This window comes from Lissotriton helveticus, chromosome 8, assembly GCF_964261635.1.
Source record: "Lissotriton helveticus chromosome 8, aLisHel1.1, whole genome shotgun sequence".
NCBI classification, from domain to species: Eukaryota; Metazoa; Chordata; class Amphibia; order Caudata; family Salamandridae; genus Lissotriton; species Lissotriton helveticus.
Genome location: NC_136069.1, coordinates 1,038,566,935 through 1,038,590,267, shown reverse-complemented (window position 1 = coordinate 1,038,590,267; position 23,333 = coordinate 1,038,566,935). Strand labels below are relative to the sequence as shown.

General features: G+C 41.4%; 1 protein-coding gene across 2 annotated transcripts in view; it reads left to right on the top strand.

Moving 5' to 3' along the window:
• Positions 1-23,333, top strand: part of MAP3K15 (mitogen-activated protein kinase kinase kinase 15) — a 1,227,172-nt gene that overhangs the window by 777,650 nt on the left and 426,189 nt on the right. For both annotated transcript variants that reach the window (XM_078657886.1, XM_078657885.1), the window contains exon 8: positions 194-306. In XM_078657886.1, coding sequence (XP_078514012.1) covers positions 194-306 — 113 coding nt within the window. The remainder of the gene's footprint in view (positions 1-193; positions 307-23,333) is intronic.

Genomic DNA, 23,333 nt, shown 5'->3' with positions numbered 1-23,333 from the left:
GAGGGTAGATTATTTCGCACATGGACCACTAATGCATGGCTTCTCTGACCGGTCGCTATAATTTACCGAATGGTTGTATGAAATCCATCGAAAGTATCTCAGTTAAATGCTCAATTTTGCCTTATTAAATGTTTTTTTATTAAAAAGCATGTGGATATAATGGATTCTAAAGGATTGATATTTGCATCCGCAGGTACCGCAAAGGTTTTGAACTTCAACCAAGCCTATATTCAGGGATCAACATTGCAGTTTTACTTATTGTTGCCGGACAGCAATTTGAAACTTCCATAGAACTCCGTAAAATAGGTAGGATTATTTGAATTAATAATGATTGTTATCTAATCATATCTGATGTATCAGCATCAGATTTTGTATTTGTCTTCTTAGGGTGTTTACCAAACTTGCTGAGTACCAGAAAATAACTGAACAAAAAAATGTATTTATGTCTGCAGCAAAAAGCTAATGTGCTAAATTGGATCATCAAAGACAGTTTTCAGTCAATTATCATAGTTTGAAGCCCAGAAAATCAGTGCTGCTTTGTTTTGTACCAATCAGAAGCCCATTGCTTGATAAGCATTAACCAAGCCAATAGGATTTGGCTATGACCAGTGAATCCATGCAGAAGAATACCCACATATGTACAGAGCAAGACAGTTACAGGCTTCTATGCAGATACGGCCCAGTAGCAAGACAAAGCGCATATTGACACAGACAGCACAGGCACCCATGAACATAGGCACACACAGACACCCATATGCACAAACAACGCACTGTGATACGTAAACAGGCACACACATTTCTAAAACAGGCACATCTACATACCTAACGAGTGGCCTCCATATCACGAGTGTTCTGATTTTGTAATCTATTAAAGCAAACATTTAAGTTTAGAATGTTGGCCAAAAAAGGCAAAACTGGTGCCACACATGACATGGGTCACTTGACAGTCACACTCAGACACAAAATAACTCATGGACAAAGGGATGGAATATTACAAAAAGGCTCTTCGTGTTTAAGGTGTTGAAATGTGACTTGTTTTTTGTTCACTGCTGTCAAGGATTTGATATGAACGGTATGTGTGCATATTGCAGTTAGTGGTGAACCATTGTTTACAAAATACGGTTACATTTTTCCCTGCTTCTTTGTTTCCTACATTGTGAAAAAACATGTCTATTAACATTTACAAGCAGATTTTATCAAGCTTTACCGTTTTATTCACTACATAAAATACATGCTTTGTGTTTATATTCTTGAAAAATTACCCGATTTGAGATCGCTGATATCGAAGTATGACATGGGTTTTCACATCTTAAAACAAAATGGAAAATGCCTCATGCAACTTTTCTAGTTTTTTGTCTATGGGGCTATGAACTTACTTGATTAGTGTGGATTTACACATATGTGCAGAAATGGGCTCTTTGCAATATATCTTTGTAATGGCTCAGATACTTATTAAGATCAGCCCTCAGTATTTAATGTACTACTGAAATACATGCAGACTATCAAAGCAAATGCCTGCCTTGATTGGTTTCTGCATAGTGATGCTTACATGCTTGCATGCCTATCTTGCTCAACCAACCATATAGCAGTAAGTCCACTTGCACAACGTATGCCCTTTTCTTTCATCTCCAAAGAGCTTAGCATGAGTGAATGCCATAGGTGGCACTGCTAACCCCAAGCAAAACAATGATACATACTGGTATAAGTAAGTAATTTCTATTGTTAGAATATTTAAAATCTTTTTAATATACCATCATCATTGATAACTTTATTTCGACCACAGTGGGCCATAAAAGCACATGTTAAAACAGAGAATAAAACATTAAAATCCACTTTGAGTAATACATAATTTAAGTTAAGAACACATTTCATATATATACACAAATTTACATCAAAAACACTCATGGCTTAAAATAGAATTAAACCATCTAAGTAGTTATCAAAGTGATTCATGGCTATCTTGAAAGCCTTGGGTCTAAAAATTGTAAAAGTTCTGCGCTTAATCCACATGCCATGCAGAAAACGGGAAACGGCAAAAACAACCGGTGGGCGGGTATCGTATTTAAGTACTCTGAGCGCATGCTCGCATTTGCGAAAACCCAGATTCCTGAAAATAGGTTTAATCCATCTATTACGAGACAACCCATATGCTGGACAGAAGAAAAATACGTGGCTTTCATTTTCTAATGGGTGTTCACACGCCGGGCACTCGGTACTTTTATTTAGATCCCATTTGTTGGTCAATGACCTTAGTGGCAAACTACCCATTCTCAATTGCAAATACAACTTTCTAGCTTGGGCAGGATAGATCATATCAAGGAATTCCTCCTTCTTGTATTCTGCTTTTATATCGAGGAATTGACTAGTCATTCTCCCTACTTCCATACTAGCAAGCAGGGCCAACAAATTATTGGACCTAAACCTTTTTACCAGGTCAGTTCTGGCATAGGCCAGAGAAGCTGACTCAGGAGATTCCCATAGCCCAGGGACACCAAGCCGTACACACAAATCCTTGATATGGGATAACCATGTAATTTTCTTTGACCTCAATGCCACCCATACCTCCTGAAACTCTGCGCGATAGGGGGCAAGCATTGGGACCGACCAGAATCTTCTCCAGTAAGTTAATGGCCTCAGGGCTACCTCCTCTTCCACGGGGAGTAACCCAAGGTCAAACCTTAATGGGACCAATGGGGTACTAGCGGGTAGGGCATCGACAAGCAATCAATGAAGGGTTTAAAGCCTCTTTGAGGCGTTGAATACTAGGAATGGTGAACCAGTCCAGGGGTAAAGTGCTAATGCTTTGATGTGACAGCAATGTCTCAATCTCATGCATTAATGGGCTGAGCTTCTGCAAAGGCGATATTAAATGGTAATAAATGGAGTCCCTCTAATTACAGGTCCATTTTTTGAGATTCTCTGCATTTCAAATATGGTATTAAGACAAAATATTGAGTTAAAAATGTTGACTTACACAAATATCGAGTTGTAATTATCATTAAAGAATATATAGAAGTCATTGATATCATTTGCAAAAATATAATTGTTTAAAAAATATTGATTTTTTAATTTGTGTTATGTATTTTAATATATATTTTAAATGTTTATGATGTATTTTCTTTTGTATCAGTATTGTTTGTTTTTTCAAATATCCGTTAAATTTTGAGTAGTTATCAATTTTATTTTAATTAAATGTAGAATATTTGTGTTCCGTGGGTTTATAGGGGAAAAGGGTGGGAAGAAATGTAATTATAATAAATTGATGAATATTTTTTATTTATTAATTTTAATTTAATTAGGATTTTTTAGTGTTAATTGTGGGAGGTAATTTATTATTAATTATTTATTAATTGCTTGTTAATTAATATTAATTAATTAGTTATTAATTATTGTAATTGTGTAATTATTTTTTGGTGTGGGTGTAAGGTTTATAGGGGTAAAGGGTGGGAAGTATTTTATTTTCAATTAATGAATAATTAGATAGTTAATGTCAATTAATTAAGAATTAAGTATGGAAATTGTGTAAAGGGTGGGAAGTAATTTATTTGTAATTAATTAATAATTCGTTGGTAATTGATATTAATTAATTGAAAATTAATTACGGAACTTGTATAATTAATGTTAGGTGTGGGTTGTGCGATTTATATGGGTAACGGGTGGGAAGTAATTTATGTTTAATTAATAATTAGGTGTTAATTAATAATATATTTATAGGGGTAAAGGCTGGGAAGTAATGTAAGTTTAATTAATTAATTAATAATTAGTAATACATTAATATTTATTAATAAATTGCTTATTAATTAGGATAATCGTTTTTGTGTGGATTTTGGTTTTATAGGGGTAAAGGGTGGGGAGTAAAGACTTCCTTTATAATTAGTTGTTAAATACTATTAGTTTTTTAATTAAAAATACATTTTAGTTGTATAATTCATTTCTTGACTGTTTAATTTTGGCTGTGGCTTGTGAGGATTATAGGGTTAAATTGTGGGAAGTTAAATAATTTGTATGTGTTTTAATTTGCTTTTTAATTAAAAATATTTCTTTAATTGATAGTTAATTATGTTAAATATGAAAGTAGATGTGGGTTGTGAATTGTGTGGTGTTACAGGGTAGAAAATAAAAAAGCTACATTTATGTTATAATGTTTTTGTTTTTAAATAATTTCTAATAAAAAATATTTATTTGTTTGAAAATTATTCGTTATTTTATTTATCAATATACTATTTGTAGGTATTTGTCAAATATATATTTAATATTATAATATTTTTAAATTTAGTAATTTTTTATATTAAATAGAGTTTTTTTTTAATTTTTAACATATATATATATATATATATATGTATACATATATATAAATATATATATATATAAATGTAATTTATACTTCGCCAATCCTCAGGCCTCTCTGTGATGGCGGGTTGAAGCGGGGGAGCGACTCCCGTGAAATCGACACAGGATGCTCTTCATTCCCAAACAAAAGCAGCTTCAGCCCAAATTCTTTCAGCGTGATTATTTATTTAACAAAATATATGTCAAAAATACCACCCGACGCCTTTCGGTGCAGCCGCACCTTGGTCACGGGTAAAGCTCATTACTACGTGCATTTCTTTTCAAGTGCTCAAACATTAACATAAAAGTAGGACTACTCGTCCCAACACCATTTAGAGAACCACCTAAATGGCAGACATTTTGAAGTGTTCAAATGATTCAAATACTGCGGTTGTTTATATTATTCAAAAAAGTTAATCAAAATTTTACTGCCCAAGTGGGCCTGTGTGCTCATAGTATTACAATCTTGTCGCAGTGGGCATTTTCATATAGTCTCTCATGAGAAATTGTCCAAAAGTATCATGTAATCTTGCCCCAGTGGGCTTATATTCAGCCACAATTCAGTCAATATAGTTATGTTCACGGTTGCCTTTTGAAATATGTTCATCCAACGGTGTGCGGACTACTTTGTCTCCTACAAAAAATATAAAATGTGCATTCACTTCAGTGTTCAGTGCATTTTAAAACCAATACTTCACATTACAGACATCAAAATATAGCATCCTAGCCAAACACTTTAAAGAATGCCATAACAAGGACGTCGGTCAATAGCAGTTCTGTGCCCTGGATAGGGTCCCACCTTGGGAAAGGGGAGGTGACAGAATTAGACAGCTTCGTCAACTAGAGTCTAGATTTATAATAAAGTATGATACAGTTTATCCAAACGGTTTGAACAAAGATGAGGAGATGGCGGTACATTTGGGTTAGGAGAATAAACTATGCAGAATGTTGCTAGGATGCTATATTATGATGTCTGTAATGTGAAATATTGGTTTTAAAATGCACTGAACACTGAAGTGAATGCACATTTTATATTTTTTGTAGGAGACAAAGTAGTCCGCACACCGTTGAATGAACATATTTCTAAAGGCAACCTTGAACAAAACTATATTGACTGAATTGTGGCTGAATATAAGCCCCCTGGGGCAAGATTACATGATACTTTTGGACAATTTCTCATGAGAGACTATATGAAAATGCCCACTGGGGCAAGATTGTAATACTATGAGCACACAGGCCCACTTGGGCAGTAAAATTGTGATTAACTTTTTTGAATAATATAAACAACCACAGTATTTGAATCATTTGAACACTTCAAAATGTCTGCCATTTAGGTGGTTCTCTAAATGGTGTTGGGATGAGTAGTCCTACTTTTATGTTAATGTTTGAGCACTTGAAAAGAAATGCACATAGTAATGAGCTTTACCCGTGACCAAGGTGCGGCTGCACCGAAACGCGTCGGTGGTGTTTTTGACATATATTTTGTTAAATAAATAATCAAGCTGAAAGAATTTGGGCTGAAGCTGCTTTTGTTTGGGAACGAAGAGCATCCTGTGTCGATATACTGTTGCACTGGCTGGAGTGGGAATAGTACATTTTATCCATCCACTATCCAACACTTTCCCCACTGCTGCACTCACTGTAGTGGGAATAGTAGTTTTTACCCCTTCGCTATCCAACACTTTCCCTACTGTTGCACTCATCAGAGTGGGAATAGTAATTGTTACCCCTCCGCAATCCAACACTTTCCCTATTGTTGCACTCACTGGAGTAGGAATAGTAATTTTTACCCCTCTGCTATCCAACACGTTCCCTACTGTTACACTAAGTGGAGGGGAATAGTAATTTTTACCCCTCCTCTGTCAAACATTTTTCATTCTGTTGCACTCAATGGAGTGGGAATAGTATTTTTTACCCCTCCGCTATCCAACACTTTCCCTACTGTTGCACTCACCGGAGTCGGAATAGTTATTTTTTACCTCTCCGCTATCCATCATTTTTCCTACTGTTGCACTCATTGGAGTGGTAATAGTAATTTTTATCCCTTTGCTATCAAACACTTTCCCTACTGTTGCACTCATTGAAGTGGGAATAGTAATTTCCTACTGCTTCACGGATTAGAATGTTTTTTTTTACTAGATTTCATATTATTGGTATGAGTATGTATACATTTATTTGTCAATTTTTTTAATTTTAAAATAAATTCAAATTAATAGTTTAATAATTGTTTTAAAGTAACTATATACATTAATTATTATATATGTGTGTTTAACTTTTTTTATTACGTTTATTTGTTATAATTGTTAAAATGTATGTTAAATCATTTTTAAAATTTCTATTATTAAATATATTTAATATATATATATATTTTTTATATATATATAAACCTATATCTGTACATATATTACTATATACTATATTTTTCACATTGATGATTTTCTTTCGATATTTTTGTACTTATCATTATAAATATAGGATGTCGATATTTTTTACATCAATATTTATAACTCAATATTGTTGTATGGGGGTATTTTAGGTGTCGATATTCTGTCGGTGAACCTTCAAATACAGCGCCCTTCCAGTGTTTTAGAAGCATTGTTGAGAAACGTCACCACCTTACACGATACCTGAACTGGATTCCCATATAGTAGGGCTATTACTGCTGGGAGGCATGACCTAATTTGCAGAGATCTTAGAGCTGACCGTAAGAGTTTTCACCTATTATTTAACAGGGCCTGTCACTCACATTGTAGGTAGAGCAGTGTTTCATTAGTATATCTGCATAGGCAGCACTGGTTGTTGGGCCAGGACTGCTTCCAGGAAGGGGTGAACTCTTTAGATGGAAAAACACCATGGCAGATGAACAGCAAATCGTGTTTCCTGACCGCAGACAAATGAGAAGTATGTGCACCATTACGATGGCGGGCGGACAAAGTCTGCCCGCCACCGTAACTGTATGCGGGGCCACCTGCCAGGGGTGCGGCGTCCTGCTGTGCCGATTATGAGGGGCACGCCTCCTGCATATTTTACATTGCGGCGGGCGGTACTGCAAGCAGCACCCGACGCAATGTAAAAACTGCATGTTGTGCATTTGCATGCACAAAGTGACATGCACTGCACTGTGCCTGCTACCTTGTGCAAACAAATGTCGGGGGTACCATGGGTACCCCCTAATTGCACCCCCACCCCCAACACCCTGGGGGCCCACAAAGGGCCCCCAACACGAAAAAACGCATCACTTTCCATAGCGGCAGGTCAATTGCTGCCATCATCATAATATGGATTGCGGTGTCTGGCAGACATCACCACCATATTATGCATGTTTTCCGCCCGGTCAATGACTTGACCAGCAGAAAAGCGGGGGACGGTCTTTCCGTCCGCACGTACCCCCCAGCTATCCTAATATGACGGGGGGTTTTTGGGTATGGATGGCGGGCAGATCGCCCCCGCCGGACCAGCGGTGGCTACCGTCGGCCCGGTGGTGCCGATCTGCCCACCATCCTAATGGGGCCCTAAGATATTGCTCTGAGTCTCAGATCGCATACAATGACAAAACTACCCTTGAAGTTAGCCATTTTTGAGCCAATTCAGCCTTATCCAAGGTTCATGATAAAAGCTTGGCTGCTCTAATAAAAGCAGCGCATTCCATGGAGGTGTACCATGCATCCTCTAATCGGAGAGCTTTGATTGAGTGTTTTATGGTAGAGTACATGAAGTCTTTACATGGGCTTGTTTTTCAGTTTCCAACTAACACTGACGTGAAGGCTAATTTGATGCAGCCGATCTCAGCCTCCAACACAGTTTAAGTGAGGCCCCATTCCTTGCTAGGCCCAGATGGTGCAGGCCAGACTTGGGCCTGATTTGGGCTTGCGTAACATCCTGTGGGATTGGAAAGATATTTTTTAAGAGGCTCGTTTGTTATGTGTTTAGAATCCGGACATCTTTCCCTTTTAGCTATTGTGAACCATAGGATAGCGAAGAAATGCATTTTGCACCAAGGACCTGGAGAAGGTAGTGTGTCGAGGTGTTTTGTGTCTTTTGCTTTAAAGTTTTGAATGATAAGAAAAGATTGTTTGCTATAGCTCTTCTGGTTGAAAGATGAGTATTAAATGTTGAGTGTGAATCCATGTGGACGTCAAGATACTTATAATATTTCACCAATTCTATAGAGTTGCCTTTGACCCGCCAAGTAAATTTGGTCTGTAATTCGTTGTGTGGACTCGAGAAACAGAGAACCTTGGTTTACTGAAATTGAGATATAGCCGCAGATTGTTAATGTATCCCCATAATTGATCCATCAGAAGCTGCTGGTGTTTGGCTAAGAAGGACAATATCATCTGCGTACTGAAGGCTTCTGACTTCTTCCTGGCCCAGCCTAAGGGGGGTGGGGGATCCCTCAGCACTTGAGCTTGGTGACGGTCAAGGTCTGCCGTGTAGATGTTGAATAAACAAGGGGCCAGGCCACACTCCTGTTTTAGGCCTATGTTGGTGCAGATTGTTTGTGTGGTTCTTCGGCTGTCACCGATCTTAATTTGTATCCAAGTGTTGGTGTAGAGGTTGATGATTGCGTCCAAAGGTTTTGCTAGCGCCCCGTAACAAGCCATTTGTTTTCCACAGCTTTGCCCTCAGTACCTTGTTGAAGTCTGTCTTTAACTCGGTACAAAGCAGGCATAGAGCTTGTTGGATTTTGCTGTTGCTTTAGCTGCAAGTAAAGTTACTACTAGTAGATTTGTTAATGTGCTCATATCTGCTCTCATGCCAGTCTTTGTTTTCGGCACACTGTTTGACCAGTTGACCAAGTCCTCCAGGTCAAGAAGCAAGTTGGAAGCATAAGGCTTTGCTTCTACGTCGATTAAGGCGATTAATCTATAGTTTGCAGGATTTGAGTGCCTGCCTGATTTGTAAATTTGCTGTAGGATGTTGCCTCACCAGGAATCCGGGATGGAGTAAATTAACAGTCCATGGTTGAATAACGGTGTTAAATGGGGAGCCCAAAGGAAGGGGAATTTCTTGAATAGCGCATTTGAAAGGCCATTAGGCTCTAAGCCTCCTTGGACCTAAGCCTTTTCAGAGTATGTGCAACCTATTCATGTTTCAGCATAGTGTAAGGGACCAGGGGCGTAACAAAGGACCCCGCGGTGCGGGGGGGGGCCCAGGCTTAGCCTTACTGGAGGGGGGCCCCTCCGCCCCTACTGAAGTGAGTGTGAGCAGCATATTCTTCAGGGTGGGCACTCACATTTTGTTATGCCACTCACGGCACCTAACCCAGGGCACTTGAAGGTCTTTTGGCCGAATGGGCGTTGCGCGCATAGGATTCTGTTTGGTCTAGCTGGTCTCACCCCCACATCCCACCCACCCCTTCGTGTGCCACCGCCCGGGCTGCTGCAGGTTCAGTAGACAGGAACACAGGATTCCTACATTGCCACAGACTGGAGTGGGCTGAAGCTAAGGCCTGACAGTCAGTCAGCCCCATTCAGAGAAACAGTTTAAGGTTTGAAGTGGCTTTGTTTTTCTTTCATATTCTATGCCCCTGCGATCCCCACTCTCCCCCTCCCTATCAGTCCAGTTGCACTGTCATAAAGATGAGTGAGTCAGCAGAATACCAGGGAGAGCGAGGCTAAGGGTCTGGCTTTGCCCTAAAACCCTTTGCACGAGTGGAGCTCTGAAAATATTTTGCAAGTAAATCCGGCGACAGATATGTACAACTATGCAATAAGGAATGGATATTCTGTTCATGCAGGTTAGAGCCTTAGCCCCACGGTCAGCTCTGTCTTATAAACTTTAAGTTTATGTACCGGGTGTACAACTTATACTGCTTGCTTGGGTGCTGCGGTTGGATTCCATGTTCACCTGCTGGTAGTGAATGGCTATGCCCGCCCATAGCTAATGACTAGACTATGATATTCCAGGCTCTATCAGAAATGATTGGCCTGGCAGCGACACCATCCCCCAAACTGGCCCTTATGCAATCACACTAAATATACAAGAGACTGCACGCAGGTTTGTGTCTTTTGCACCGTTGATGGCAAAGAGGCGGGTTGCCTGCAACTAGGTGTAGAAACAGCATCCCCTGCAAAAACGTGGCTCCAACACCTTTCACACTGTATGGAACAACCAGACACTTATTGCGTCCTGCTCTCACTTGCGAGCAGGCCAAGAGACATATGGGATCTCCTGCGTGAATAGCTACTGGCACTACATTTGCTTTGCGCTGCGATCATTAGCCACAGCTGAGGTCAGTAGGTGCCCGGACAGTATTTCTGTGCCAGACTTACATTAATGTGCTATTGTGTCTGCCAGCGTACTGTGGTGTTGGTCTGCTTGGCTGTGACTTTTTAGGTCTTGCCTATGCAGCGCCCAAGCGCTACTTAGATGTAACCTCTTGGAATCACTCAGGACTTTTTCGGAAACATGTGCATGGACTGCACTGTTTCTAATGAGCATGTGTGCATGTATGGCATTTACCTTTCAGGAGCAAGCAGCTGCGGCATCTGTTTGCAATTATAGAGCCCGCGCTTTGGAAACAGATGGCGACCATGCTCGCTCCAGCAAGGTAAATGCTGTACATGGACTGAGCCTCGAAGCCGCGTCCCCGTTCCACACTGTGGCGTTGCTGGCCCCGCTCCACTCAAACCCCCTTGAGTGGTGCCCTCAGCGTCCATGGGCATCTAGACCCATCCACTCCCTTTTTTACTGCGGCCACAGTGCCCTCCTTATCCACAGATGGCAGGCAGGACCAAAGACTCAGACCACTCAGTTCAGGTGCGCAACGCCCATTGTGCTGTAGAAGATGCTGCACTGCCTCGCATGCACCCCTCCCACTTCTCTCTGCCCGGGCTAGCCCCAGCGGCTGCCAGAGATAAATCCAACAAAGAGGAGGATGACACGTTTTGACTCCCTAACGAACACTTCCCTGGGCTCCATATATCATGGTCTCCCCTGGCTGTCTTTTGCGTTTTTGAAAGCTAGATTCTCTTCTCTACAACCCTGATGCCGGGGTCACAGCACACGCTCAGCTTCAACAAAACCATTCCCTGATACACAGGCTCTCTAATCCTGGACGTACCAGGCAACTCCCGAACTAAGATGGCACCTGCCACGTCACCAGCTGCAGCGAGATGCTGGTGATAGGCCGCGCTCTGTGTGACACTTGTAAAATGCCTCTGTGCATACGTTGTTCTCCTATAGTACATACCTCCTCATAAACATGATCCGGCGCGTGCCCATTTGGAGATTGAAGGCCGCGCCATTGCAGCCTAGAAGCACATTTGGCTTTCAGTGTGCTCTACACAAACAAATAAACATTAACATAACATTGAAATAGTTTGTAAAAGGTGGAAAATGAGCTCTGTGACCCTAGCGACATGAAAGTTATGTTGTCATCCAGGTTGCCTGCTGCACAGATATACTGGTAAGATCTGGCCTTCATTTAAACGAGCTGCGTCTCGCCTCACATCTCTCTCCTCCTCCTCCTCCTCCTCTCAGCGCGGCTCGGTGCTCGGCGCTCGGTATTTCGTCCGTCTGCTCCAAACAAGATTTGCTCAGACACGTAACTTTTTTTCTGTTGCCAATGATGTGATGCAGGTGAGTCTCCCACAAAGGTTTAGTCAGAATCTTTTCCAATGGGATTCCGGTGGCTGGCAGGTCGTGTTCGTGCATCTCTGCATTTTCAATTTACATTTTTGTCGGGTGGATTATGCATGTAAATGTTGACTGCATTTGAAAGGCTTAGGTTTCGTTTTGAAAATCCGTTTATGTAGCGCTTACTACCCCTGATGAGACTTTGAAGTACTTTACGGTGATTAGCACACTACGCTAGCCCCAGGATTCATTGTCAGTCTTTGGTAATTGGGGGTTAGTCTTGCATTTTAAAGGAAATCATTCCATGCATCTGCTCCCGTTGTCTGCATTAGCTCCCGCCGCCCTCCCGCTGTACTTTCGTTTCCAGTTTTCTACTTTGCTCCTGCCCCCCTTCCCACCGTGTTCACTATGCTCCCGCCCCCTTCCCACTGTGTTCACCATGCTCCCGCCCCCCTCGACCACTTATACGATCCCAAGCACGAGTCCTATTGGCTATGTCAATGCTTGTTCTGACTGCTATTGTCTGCTTCGCCATCCTGATCAGCTGCTTATATTCTCTACTGAATTCTTTCTCTACCATAGTGCAATGCATTGTCCTGGGATATGTTTAATGTTTTGTTATGTTATATGTTGAAATCCCTAAATAAAACATAAATGTTTAGATATGAATGGGAAAGTGTCTAAAAAATTCAAAAACAGTGTATTTCTTTAACATGCAAAAATGTTTCACCTGAGCGCATCGTATTTAATAAAAGGGACGGTTGTATGATGTTACAACGCGATCTTTTAGATCGCGGTACATCACAACGCATCTTTTACAACGCAAGCCGTTACCACGACTTGCGCTGTAGGGTGCTGGACTTAGGAATAGCAAGATTTACTATTCCAACTCCAGCCTACGTACAGTAGGGAAGGTGTTGGAATAGTAAATCTACTATTCCTTAGTCTAGAGCACCCTCCAGCGCAAGTCGTGGTAACGACTTGCGTTGTAAAAGACGCGTGGTAATGGCAGCGCCGTGTTTTGACCACGTTGTCATGGATGTTCCCCAAAGTGACATTCATTCCACCCTCATCTTGATGATAATGCCACAAGTAAACTATGAGGCAAGTCAATTGTCATGTGGAACCTGTATTCCTTGATTTATATTATTTTGTACAGACCATATTCTAAACTCAGACACTTGAAGGCGTTCTCATATGTAATAATGAAGAAAAAGAAGGCTCCGTAAAGTAAAATATCTTCCTAGGATCACATAATTTGGAGTAGCAGGGAAGTCGAGATTGATCCCAGGTTTCTGGTTTCATTCAGCTAGATGGGTATTGCCTATTTTTTACATTAAACGTCATTACTGTGTCTTTAATTCTTTGTGAAGCATAAAAGTTAAATCAAGCACACAAAAGGTGATGGAATGAATGATTGCAATTTCTTTAACTACAGGCAGTCGCTCAAGGTAGCATCCGAAGCTATGGTTCTTTTGCTGACCAGCCACCTCAGTTTGGAGCCAACCATATGCAAATCAGTCTTGACCCTGCTCCTTGTGGGAACAGGCCAGCCCGCACTGCCCAACCAGATCCTCCCTGAACTGGTACACAAGCAACCCAGGACTGGTTTCCCTTAGTTATGGGCTCATCAGCTGTGTAAAGATCGGTTCTAGTGACACAGTGAGCATGGGACCTATGTCTGGACAGAACTGTGCCACTTAGGGCGGTACATTAAACACACATAAGGTGATGGAAGGAATGCTTACAACTTGCAATCGTTCGGGGCAGCACTCCAACCCATCGTTCTTTTGCTCACTATGCCACCTCCGTTTGGGCCCAGCCATGTTCAAACCACCTCATTGCACATGAAGTTAGAGCGTGGCTGCAGACAGAAGCCACATAAAATCTTAGAAGCCACATTAAATCTCACCTTGTTTTGGGGTCCAAGGTCTAAGAGGGCCTCAAATTGAGCTAGAGCCAGGTATCCTGCTGGAGCCTGGCATGAGCAGTGGTGTAACAAAACTCTTTGCAGCCACCAGGATAAGGATCGCCCGAGCTCCATGCATGGTGAACGGGTGGGCCTGAGAGCTCCTTACTGGGTCCCCTGCAAGTTTTCTTACGCCACTTTAAGGGACCTCGATTGGTTGTGGACTTCGCAAGAGGATGCCCATCGGCATAATTTTTAATCTCAGAGGCTGGCCCAAGTTGCCCTCATTGTATATTGCAACTATGTGTGTTGACCAGGCAGACTCTGTAAGTCCAGTATTGTGATGATGATGGTTGCCATTTACTGCTTTATTGATATCGGGCCGGGCCAGAAAGATTATGGAATTTGTTTGGTTTCTTGCGTGAAGCAGTTTAATCCAGAAGCCCTTCATAAAGTTGGATTTAGCTGTCCAGAACACTATGATGTTGGCTTGTTTCATTTTGATAATTTTGGATTTGGCTCCCTTACTAAGTGAACAGCCCAAAGTGGATGTGTTTCTAATCTTTCTTTCGAGTTGCTTTTCATTGTCCGCAGTTGTGGTGTGAACCATTTGGCCCAATCGGACCACAGCCATGTTTGATTGGAGGTTTATTTGGAAATTCTGTTGTGAGAGCCTTGATTAAATCCTCCCAGGTCTATGTGGGTGAAATTTGCTCTCAAGGGCTCAGTTGCAAGATGGAGAGTGATAAAAACATTGATGCTAGCTATCATTGTATCTTTTCATATGAGACGCCTCAGGTTGAACACCTGTGGAGATGAAGATAGACCTTTCGCCACTGGGGCCCTTCGGAGGGTGATCTCTAATGCAAATGTTTGGGCGGAATGATTGCTCTCTAGTCTGGCTTTTATGAAGAAGTTATTGATTCCTCCAAATAGGTCAGAGTCTGCCAGGGTGGAGTTGAAGGGGGAATATGCACTGTCTGTCAGTCTGGTGAACACTGCTTGCTGGTCCTGTGAACAGAGACCATTTACTGTTTAAAAACCCAGAGCTTCAATTGCAGTGATGCACGTCTTACCAAGCTGATCTTAGCTGGACTGGTTGCAAATTATTTGTGGTAGGGAGCTTGACAGCCTTGCAGTAAGTTCATAATGAAATCATAATGAAATCACCAAACAGCATGATATGGGCTTGTGAGTGCAAGGATTGTAGGGATTTAAGTAGGCCTGTCAGGGTCTTGATCTTTGCAGGTCAGTTTTCGGGGGTAGATTCAAGATTAGCAATAAGGAATGCTGTTCTGGGCAAGGTGACACAGAGAGTTTGATGCATTGCAACTATGCTAAACCCAATACTGTTACAAAATTGTGTCTGCTACATGAAATCACATGTACAGCCTTGAAATAATGTAGGGCTGGATTATAGGTGCAATGAAGTTAATAGTGAAGAGGAGTGTGGTGTGTAATGGAGTGGAGTGGCATGGCATGAAGTGGAGTGTAGTAGAGTGCAGAGGCGTAGAATGGAGTAGAAGAGTGTCATAACGCGGAGTGGCTTGGAGTGAAGTAGAGTGTTGTAGATTGGAGTGGAGTGTCTAGAGTGGATCAGTGTAGAGTGGAGTTGAGTGGTGTAGAGTGGAGTAGAGTGTCATAGGGAGGAATGAGGTAGAGTAGAGAGGCCAGTAGAGTGTCATGGAGTGGAGTGATGTAGAGTAGAGTAGAATAGAGTGGGGTGACATAGAGTGGAGTAGAGTGGCATAAAGTGGCATAGAGTGACGTGGAATACAGTGTTGTTCAATTGGAATAGAGTAGAGTGTTGTAGAGTGGAGTAGAGTGTTGTAGATTGGAGAGGCATAGACTGGAAGATTGTGGAGAAGAGTGGAGTGGCGTAAAGTGGAGTAGAATGGAGTTGTATAGATTGGCGTAGAGTGGCATAGAGTGACTAGGAAATTGGTAGACAGGCTTTTAGTGGAGTGGAGTGGCGTAGAATGAAGTAGAGTGGCATGGAGTGGCGTAGAGTGGCTTAGAGTGGAGTGGCATAGAGTGGAGTGGCATAGAAAGGTGTAGAGTGGAGTGGCATAGAGTGGAGTAGAGCAGAGCACCGTAGAGTGCAGTACCGTGTTGTGGAGAGGCTCAGAGTGGAGTAGAGTGTCACAGAGTGGAGAGGCGTTGAGTGTTGTAGCATGGAATGACGTAGAATGGTGTGGAGTGTCGTGGAGTGGTGTATAGTGAAGTGAAGTGGAGTGTCATAGAGTGGTGTAGAGTGTCGCAGAGTAGAATTTTGTTCAGTTGTGTAGAGTGGAGTGTTGTAGAGTGGAGTGGCAAAGAGTGGAGTAGTATGGAGTGGAGTAGAGTATGGACAGCTGGCGTAGGTGGTGTAGAGTGTTGTAGAGTAGAGTGGAGTGGAATGGAGTAGAGTGCAGTAGAGTGTTGTAGTGTAGAGTGTTGTGGAATTGAGTGTCATGGAATGGAGTATATTCGAGGGGCACAGAGTGGAATGCAGTAGAGTGGGGCTGGGTGGAGTAGAGTGTTGTACACTGGAGTGTCAGAGTGGAGTGACATAGAGTGGAGTAGAGTGTTGTAGAGTGGAGTGACGCAGAGTGTTGGGGTGAAGAGTGACATGGCCTAGAGCACCATAAAGTGGAGTAGAGTGGAGTGCCGTAGAGTGAAGTGGTGTAGAGAACAGTAAAGTGGTGTAGAGTGAAGTAGAGTGGCATAGATTGGCATAGAGTAGAGAAGAGTGTAGTGGCATAAAGTGGAGTGGCGTAGACTGGGGTAGAGGGGAGTAGATTGTTGTGTGGTGCTTTAAAGGGGAATGAAGTGTTGTAGGGTGGAGTGGCATAGAGTGGAGTGGTGCAGAGTGAAGTAGAGTTTCATGGAGTGGAGTGGTGCATAGTGGAGAAACGTGGAGTGTTGTAAAGTGAAGTAAAGTCTGATAGAGTGGAATAGAGTAAAGTGGCGTATAGTGGAGAGGCATAGAGTGGAGAAGCATAAAGTGTCTGTAGAGTGGAGTGCCAAAGAATGGAGTGGCGGAGAGGAGAGTGGAGGGGAGTGGCTTACAGTGGAGTAGAGTGTCATAGAGTAGAGTAGAGTGGAGTACCATGGCATAGCATGGTGTAGAGTGGAGTAGCATAGAGTGACCTAGAGTGTCCTAGAATGGAGTGGTGGTGAGTAGAGTGGAGTAGAGCATCTTAAAGTGAGGTAAAGTATGGTAAGATGGCGGATGGAGTGAGCACCCCAATGCCATTGGATCGTGCAAAAATAAAAATATAGTGCTGTTTGTGTTTTATCAGCTATATAAAACTGCACAAAAAAGTAACCAGTGCTAATGTAAAGCGCTCTAATACCTTTGGGTGGGGTTGGCGCTACATAAAACTGCACAAAGAAAATGGGGCATGCCGTGACGCGCTGGAGGGAGAAGGGCAACCAGCAGCCACGGCAAGATTAAGTAATTCGCCCGTAATCACAAAATGTGGAACTGGTGCAGAGGCTAGGGAAACAATGTGGCATCCTCTTGGGAGTCGATGTGGCATAAGGGCCAGAGCTGCTGACAATGGGCCTGGGAAACCAGGTTTGAGCTGCGGCATCGGCTTAACATCCTTCTACTGGGCAAATCTCTTCATCTCACTGTGCCTACATAAATGAATGTGTCCTTGTGTAAAGTAACTGGTGCTAATATAATGTGCTCCAGTTCCTTCGGGTGGTGTTTTGCGCTTTAGAAAACTGCACAAAATAAAGTAACTGGTGCTTATGTAAAGCACTCAATACCTTCGGGTGGTGTTGGTGCTATATAAAACTGCAACAAAAAAAAGAAAGAATCACAGAGTGAGACTGGTTTACAGTAGTGAACATAAGGAAATACATCGGCAACCACATTAAAAGGACTACTTTTGCCATCAATACTGAGGGGCAGGCAGACCTTGATGACATCAAGACTCAGCCTGGCTTTTTTAAAGAGAATTCAAGTTAATCAACAATAGTGCAAAAAAACACTTCACCGGTGAATGAGGAAAAGTATGAAAATGTCCGGATGGGAGAAAGTTGAAGAAAGAGCTCCACCCTATGAAATGAGAAGCAGCAAGGTGTGACATGAACAGTTCAATCATTTAGCACAGGAGAAATGTGACTATGCTATTACATCAGAAGACACCAGTACTTTAGAAGCTCTGACATGCCCTGTGATACCGCATACCTGCTTCACTTGACGTATGATTTTCCAGCTATATACACCGTTGCCGAATGACCACATATGGTGTAAGCATAGTATGCCTTGGTGTACATAACTCATCAAAGCCAAAGGAAAAATAAAAAAAGAAAGAATTCCTGTTAACCATTTCCATCTCCACAGTATCGCAAGAGTGGAACAGTTACTGTCAACGAACAAATGTGGGAATTCATAGAGGCAGAATTATTAAGAGTGAAAAGAGAAATGGCTCTCTAGTACCACAAAGCACTGCACAGATTTATTTGCCAGTATCTCACTGATGATATGGCTAAATATAGCAATGCATTGCAGACACAACTTGATTTCATCTTTTTCTTTCAAGGTTAAATGCAGTAGTGGCCCGTGGAGGGAGTGCCGCGGGGCGGTGAGGCAGGGCGGGCGAGGGGCAGGGTAGGGGATAGTAAACTCCGGCTCACGGCCGACTGGAGTAATGTAAAGCAATAAATAAATAAAACGAATTTCATTGCGCGTGTTGAAATGCCAAATGCGTTTCAGAGCGCAATGAAATTCGTTTTATTTATTTATTTATTTACATTACTCCAGTCGGCCGTGAGCCTGAGTTTACTACCCCACCCTGCCCCTCCCTCGCCCCGCCCCAACACCCTGCGGCACTCCCTCCTACTGGTTAAATGGGCACCTATGCTCTCCTAGAATGTCCAAAATACCTCTTATATAACTCATATCGGGTAGTCGCTATAAACCGGTATAAGCAAACAGCTTGGTCATGGCTAACACAGACTATATTTTCAGACTTTCCTGAGTATCTGGTTTTCTCCACGTCCACTGATGATTTTCTCTAAATTCTGTCCCATGTAGTCCAGTCTTTTGAGTGGCACATGCAGCAGCCATGATGTGTTGCTTGCTATGTTCCTTTGTGTGCATGGTGGTCCCTTCCCACATTATAAAACATTAGATAGATTAGGTGGGTCTTAGTTGCAGGACACAGTAAATCTAGAATTTTGCAATGGTTTATTATTATTCCATGATATTTACAAAACACGTCATGCAGCACAGGTGACACTTTATATGTAGGCGCAATGCCTATCATTATTTTACCAACAGATTTGAAGGTTGTTTGTGAGTGCATTATTAAAATACCTGGCAGTTTGGGCTGGACTATTCCCATTGGGCGCAGGGTCAAGACTGATTTGCATATGGCTGGGTCCAAACTGGAATGGCATGGTGAGCAAAAAACAATGGATGTCGGCCCAGATCTCTGTACTTAGGTGAATGTAGGACATTGTTCTGCATTCTGTCCATCAATTGTTCTTTTTGCAATTGTCACCCCAAGTGAGACGGGTATGCCCAGATGTGGATCCCGTGCTCTCCATGCCACTGGAGTCCAACTATCCTGGCTGATGAAGGCTGAAATCCCGAAACCGATCCTAGGATGCTTGTTTCCAGTCCAGGGAGGACCTGGCCTGGTAGTTCAGGCTGGACTGTTCCCATTGGGCGCATGGTGAGCAAAGAAACTATGGATTTATGCCCAGATCTCTGTACTGGGGTGAATGTATGACTTTCTTCTGCATTCTGTCAATCAATTGTTCTTTTTGCAATTGTCACCCCGAGTGGGACAGGTATGCCCAGACGTGAGTCCCGTGCTCTCTGTGCCACTGGTGTCAAACTATGCTGGCTGATGATGGCTGAAAGACCGAAACCGGTCCTAGGATGCTTGTTTCCAGTCCAGGGAGGACCTGGCATGGCAGTTCGGGCTGGACTGTTCCCATTGGGCGCAGGGTCAAGACTGATTTGCATATGGCTTGGTCCAAAATAGAATGGCATGGTAAGCAAAAAAACGATGGATTTAGGCCCAGATCTTTCCTACTGTTGTGAATGTACGACATTGGTCTGCATTCTGTCCATCAGTTGTCCTTTTGCTCCTGCAGGGTGAGGCATTCTGCATGTACAGATCCAGCAACCACTGTCTTGAAAAATGGCTTTCTAAATGATTCTCAGATGGTCGCCTGTGCATGCGAGCGCAGGAATCCCCCCTTTGAAAGCTTTTAGTAAATCTTTATTATATGAAATCCTTCCAAGATGGCATGCACATTCCCACACATGCGCTTACTCGTGTGTGAGTGTGAGAGTATGAATTACCATTTTAAAATATTTTCTGTATAACGTTTTGCAAAAAATTGACATAGGAAAAAACAATTGCCATTACGTTTGCTGCAGTGCCATGCCAAGCTTTGCCTATGCCTGTGTAACTGAAGACTTTTTAACTTTTTACATTTCTTGTTATGTCTGTCTTTCTCCTGTATCTTAACATATGACAATATTATGCCAGTGCTTAAAAAAATTATACCCCCATCACTTTCAATTTGTTTTCATCCACTATAATTTGTTTTTCTTATTAACCGCATAATTTTACAATATTTCTTTTTCTCACCTTATTGGCCTGCATCCATTACTTTTACAAACAAAGATAGTTCTATAGGACAATTAATTCCATTATCTTAGTCATTTTCAAAATATTTTTAATGTAGTCAGTTTGAATAACTGAAACATGAGCAAAACGAAATGACAAAGATACAACCCTCCCTCCCCCACAAAGCGAAATGTACATTTGTACCATATATAATTTGCCCTATTGGATAAAGTTAATATCTCTCCCATGCTTCATTCATCAAATAAACATTTCTTTATGTTTTCATTCATAACGTTTTGTATCCCTATTAGTAATATTTCAAAGTATCTGACATCATAAAATCATGAGTCAGTGACAAATCGTTTTAGAAAATATTTATCATATAAAAGAGAACCAGGTCATGCCCACAGAATTATAACTGCCTCTGTTTTTGGGAGTCTTGTGTCATTCCCCAAAGTCAATTAACGATATACTAAAATCCAGGTGGATACCGAGCTTGAGAATCCCGGTAATTTTCTCTGGAGATCACTTCCTTCGTTTCTCCATTTTTTCATTGTAATCATTTAAACTCGCTTCTCATACACTCATTTTTATGTTTATGAGATAAGTGTTTCTTGTTTATACAGTGCTTCGTATTGTTTCATAGTCTTAGATCCGGCCTATTACTGTTCATAACTTGCTATTTATGTATCACTTTATATCACACTTCTGCTGTTTGTAAGCCCTGTAATTACCATAACTTTCTATTAAACATTTTATGATAATGTATTGACCTCAGAGGAATGGAGGGCAGAGGAGGTCACGCGAGGATTTCTGACTTGTAACCATTAGATCACCACATTTGTCAGTGGTGCTGGTTTCAGTCACCATGACATTTTTTTCTTTTTGTTGACTTTGTGGAAGCTGTTTTTGACTTGTTACTGAACTACCCTAATGCCACTACCCTGCAGGAAAATTATTCCTACTTCATAGCAAAGTCTTCCACTCACTGATGGATATTTAAGAAAAACTGATGTCTTTACTTACAGTATTATACATTTTAACGATGAACAAAGGATCTCACCAAAAGGGCACTGTTGCATCTTAGTTAGATTGCCATATTTCCCACTTTGAGTTATTTCTCTGATAGGGAAAAATCTCAACATAAATTTTTCAGGTCATGTTTTGATGAGTATTACTTAGGAAATAATCTTCAAACCTTTCCACAAACGAACACACAAATAGTTCAGAAGTGAATGGGAAACATGTTGACATTGTTCTAAGCCTGTGGTATACAGCAACAGAGACACGATTTCCATTATTCTTTGTGTCCTAAAAGACCTCTAGGTGCAGCTTCGACAATGTGTGTCCGCATGATAAATTCATGTAAGTCTTTCCTACCATTTTGTCCTACATTTACTGAGACAGCATCTAAACCTAGCCCTTGTGACTTACGAAATAGAGAATTTTCTTAGGTTGAGGAACTCCGCAAACTTAACATGATCAAACTTAATTGTATTATGATTTGGTAAGTAACAAATTCCACAGCATAATTATTGCAACACTGATCATGTCGGTGTAGCAACACTAGCCTTTATTAAGTCATGTCATTGCAATTTCTCTGTCTGATACATTAACAATGTGTTATATGAATTTGTAACCAGTCAATGGATTTCTACCCACACTTCAAATTAAGTGTGACCCAGCTTCTGTATTTGACTAATAGTCTTTTTTCCAGTCTCTGCACTTAGCCCATCCACTGTAGACCAGTCGGGCATCCTCCACTGAGACACCCCTAGAGAATTCTAAGACAGGCTTGTTATGCTGTTTACAATTTGTAATAAGTGTGCTAACTTTGAAGTTCTTTAGTGTTTAGCATATGCATATTTTATTATATTGTGGCTCAAATCACTACTGAAAACATTTTCAGAACTTCTTAAAGTGTTTCTTGCAACTCCAGCCTTGAATATTTGTTGCAGACTGGCTTCTGGTTGGCCTTGTATTGCAGCCAACTTAAGAGAGTCTCAAAATACAGTTCAGTTTTGCTTACAAACAATTTATCATATCCATTTCTTACTTCTGAATTCTGATGTGGATAAATGCCTATATCCTATCTAAGACTGGGCTGATATCATCAAAAATTTGATACTTTACTTTTCAAACAATTCTACTCACCCTATTTTCGGACTCTTTGCCAACTTCTGGGGTTCCAGTATGTTGTCATGTTCAACAGCGATCATCATACGCCTATCATTACTGATAATATTAATGTTAACAGCAGCCAGACCTGTGTTAGCGTCCAAAACATACAGAAAACTACAACCAACTTGATCCATGTAGACTGTCCTGAAATTATTTTGGATGCCATTTCCTTTTCCAATCAGGCTACATCCACAGAGCAGTAGAGGTTTGCTTAGTCCAATCTTGTAAACCATTGGAGGCGACATATTCAATGCAATAAAATGGTCAAAACCGTTCAAATAGCTTTTCTTCCTCACCACTTTCATTCCCTTCTCACCAGAGATATCACATCCGGTTCTTGATCAGGTAGTTACCGTGAGTGGTTCATGATATCCGTTTCAATGCACAGTCCTTTATGCTATTCTCATCAGAGACATTACAATCCAATTCTTGACCAGGTTGTTATACATTATTATTCATCATGTTTTTTCATTCCACTACGCAGCTGATGTGTTTTGTGAAGTATACCTCTTTATCACGGCTTAGAGTTTATTGAGAATCTGTTTTTAATTGTATGCTAGCAACTTGAATGTGAATGAAAGTTATTTTTGTCCCTTTTCTTAAACTCACACCTTTGTCCTAATAAGTCAAAGTCCCCCATGATAAGATATTTTGTAATTATGTGGTGGCACACTTACTTCCTTTCTGTATATCTGATGCTGTTTGAGATTATTTAACATCTTCAAAATTTATAGGAACATCTATATTGT